General features: G+C 45.2%; 1 protein-coding gene across 3 annotated transcripts in view; it reads right to left on the minus strand.

Annotated features, from left to right (window-relative positions):
* Positions 1-2,892, minus strand: part of Col12a1 (collagen type XII alpha 1 chain) — a 129,804-nt gene that overhangs the window by 124,078 nt on the left and 2,834 nt on the right. For all 3 annotated transcript variants that reach the window (XM_031345995.1, XM_031345996.1, XM_031345997.1), the window contains exon 2: positions 1,222-1,329. In XM_031345995.1, the coding sequence (XP_031201855.1) occupies positions 1,222-1,294 (73 nt within the window). In that variant the 5' untranslated portion in view covers positions 1,295-1,329. The remainder of the gene's footprint in view (positions 1-1,221; positions 1,330-2,892) is intronic.

Consider the following 2,892-nt stretch of genomic DNA (forward strand, 5'->3'; position numbering starts at 1 on the left):
AAGTTGGTCAAGAAACAGCCTACATACCTACCCCTTCTAGCAGCAACACAGTTCCCCCCTGGAATTTCCAGAGCCTACAGACATCTCCTCCCCTAACGTCGTTAAAGGCATTTCTTTCATTGAAGAGGGTAAAAAGGTGTTTTAAGATTAACCCATTTATCTTGCGGGAATACGATTAGTTTGCAAAGTCCCGAAGGATAGTTAAAAAGAGCCGGTAGGATTATTACGTGGAAGTGGCTTCCTCAATAAATACTGAGACATTAAAGCACTAAGTGCACCAAACAAAACGGAAATTAGATTAAAAGTTTAACAAAAGTTTTCTAGACCGCAGGATACGAGGAGGAGCCGTTTTTTGGAGTCACATTGTGGTGTCCCTGGCCACCTAGTGCCAAGATGCTGAGGTCAGCCGCGGCCAGATCTCTCCGAGCCAGGCAAAGGCAAAAACGCATGCCAAAAGGGTGCCCGAATCCCGGTACCTCCAGGCTGGAAACCCTGGCACGGAGCCAAGCCACCCCTCCCCCAAGCTGGGTTGTTCTGGGACGTGTGCTGTAGAAACCTTGGAATCAAACGCCAACAGCAGAGTCTCTAGATTGAGTGAGCACCCATTAAGGGTCAGTTTCTGCTTGTCACTCATCCCGCACCCACCCACCCTCCTCCAAGCTACTGGCAGTTTGAAGGTTGGCTGGCTTCTTTGCCTGAAAGTCTGACTACCCAACTTAACCTGCTCAAAAAGAAAAGAAAGGAAAACCAGACGCTTGGGGCTGGCAGTGTTGGAGTTTTTTTATTTCATGTTGTCACCAAGGTCACAGTCCTGACCCAGGTGATCAGCGGCTGATCCTGTTAAGATGTCCATATTCTGAGGTTCCTGGTGCCCAGGCGTCCGGGATCCTCTTGACAGAGCTGGATACAGTTGTTGCCCTATCCAGGGGACTGATCCTCAAGGAAAGCAGCAGTGTAGGTGGCAGTGTGGACAGCACACCGCAGAGACAAGTGCAAGGAGACCACACAGCACTGTACAGAATAGGGGAAGCAGAATATAGGAGCCGGACCTTAAAGTTCAGAAACGGACACACCTCAGAAGGCAGGCGTTTCTCTGAAGAAGAGAAAGCACCGGAGAAGTGCAGAGAAAACAGACCAAGCAACAGAAGCAGGCGATGAGAGTCTTTTCCTTTCTTGAATTCTGCAGTTTCACTCGCCATAGGAGAAGTAAAAGCTTTTTACCTTCTGCCTCAATGGAAGACAGGAGTAGGGCCACGCCCAGGGCGGCCAGCGCTCGGGGAAGCCTGGTCTGCATGCTTGGGCCTCAAGCTCACAGCCTCATGAAGGGATCTGCAGGAGGAAGCAGTGATCCATCAGAACCCAGCCTGAGCAGGCCACGAACAAGGTTAGACTGGAGCCTAAACATGGTCCAGAACCCAGCCAAATCTGCCTTTAAAACAACAGGGCTCAGCCCAGCACATAATGGACCTATTGTGGAGCCCTGGAAGTCAAGTTTTTCCAATAGGTTTAATCAGGGCACCAGTAGGAAATTCTAATTTAAAGAGGCTACTCTTCCCCCAGGGAACTAGTGCTGCCTGGTGCCTTGTAAAGGCCTGACCAGACCGCACGTGACTTCACACTGCCGAGGTGATGGATAATTTAGAGGTCATTTTATCCCTGACTCGACCAAATGTCTCTTCCAGCTGAGGATTTCATCCGGCTGCTTTTCCCTGACTGCTAGACTCTTTAGGTAACTGTGTTTTAGTGGTCCCAGGGTAATTTGAAAATAAATAAATAAATAAATAAATAAATAAACAAACCTCTTTTATTCTACTTTCTCCATGTTATCCTGACTAAAAAATATGCAAATAAGTCCTTAAGATCTGGGATGGATTACAGAGGGATGCGGAAGGCCCAAATGAACCCCAATTCTTCTGATAACCATGTCATTTTCACTTCTGATAAACCCTTTACCAAAGACAAGGGGGAGCCAACTCTAAAATGCATAGTAAAAAGAGACGAAGCAAAATAAGCAAAAGAAGTAGGAGAGACAAAATACCCTTGTCTGTTTTCCAAGCATTCTTAAATTTTACAAACCTCGATAATTCTTCCCCGTGTTTAACTATTTCTTAGTGCTGGAAGTTTACAACTAATACATGCCCTTGAGGTGAGAAGGTTCTTAATTTTTCCTGACTTTGCAACTAGATAAATTCCTTAGTGGCAGAGAGTCCCACTCATCCTTTGTACTTTCCCAACACACAGTAGCTGTTTCAGGAGCAGAATGAACTGTCCTAGTATATTCTATGAGCCAAACCAGGAACAAAAGTTACCAGCAATTAGCTAGATTGAGAAGGTGCCTGTGGCCAAATGCAAAAACAGAATGAGATTCAGAGGGGCACACATTACTTTAAGGCAATGCCATAAGTCTCTCATGACAAATGGGGGTGGGGGTGGGGCCTCTGGCGTTTGGGAATTCAAAAATAAGCCAAAGGTTGGGCTCTCCTTGAGAAAAAAAGAAGCTGACAGTCTCCAACCATGCCTTTCCAAATCATTGGCACAAGGGCTAAGGCAGCTTTCCTCATCTGAGTGTAAATTGCATTTTACATGTCTGATGAGCAGGCAAGCCAAATTGCCCAGAGCTCCTTTTTATGAAGCCAATATTAAAATTTTGGCGCAGCTCTGGGATCTAAGGGATTTTAGTAATGTCTTTCCCTCCTAATTAACAACATTCAAACCCTTTCCTACATTAGTCAAAATTTTTAAAGATTAAAAAAAAAAAAAGCAGGATTGTTCCCATTGTTGTCGTCACCGGACCATAACGTTGATATAATAATTTAGAATGCAGTCGGCAGTTGCGCTCAAGAAAAAAGTTAAAAGGGTGGTAACCTACTCACAAAAAAAAAAAAAAAAAAA

Source organism: Mastomys coucha, unplaced genomic scaffold, assembly GCF_008632895.1.
Source record: "Mastomys coucha isolate ucsf_1 unplaced genomic scaffold, UCSF_Mcou_1 pScaffold23, whole genome shotgun sequence".
NCBI classification, from domain to species: Eukaryota; Metazoa; Chordata; class Mammalia; order Rodentia; family Muridae; genus Mastomys; species Mastomys coucha.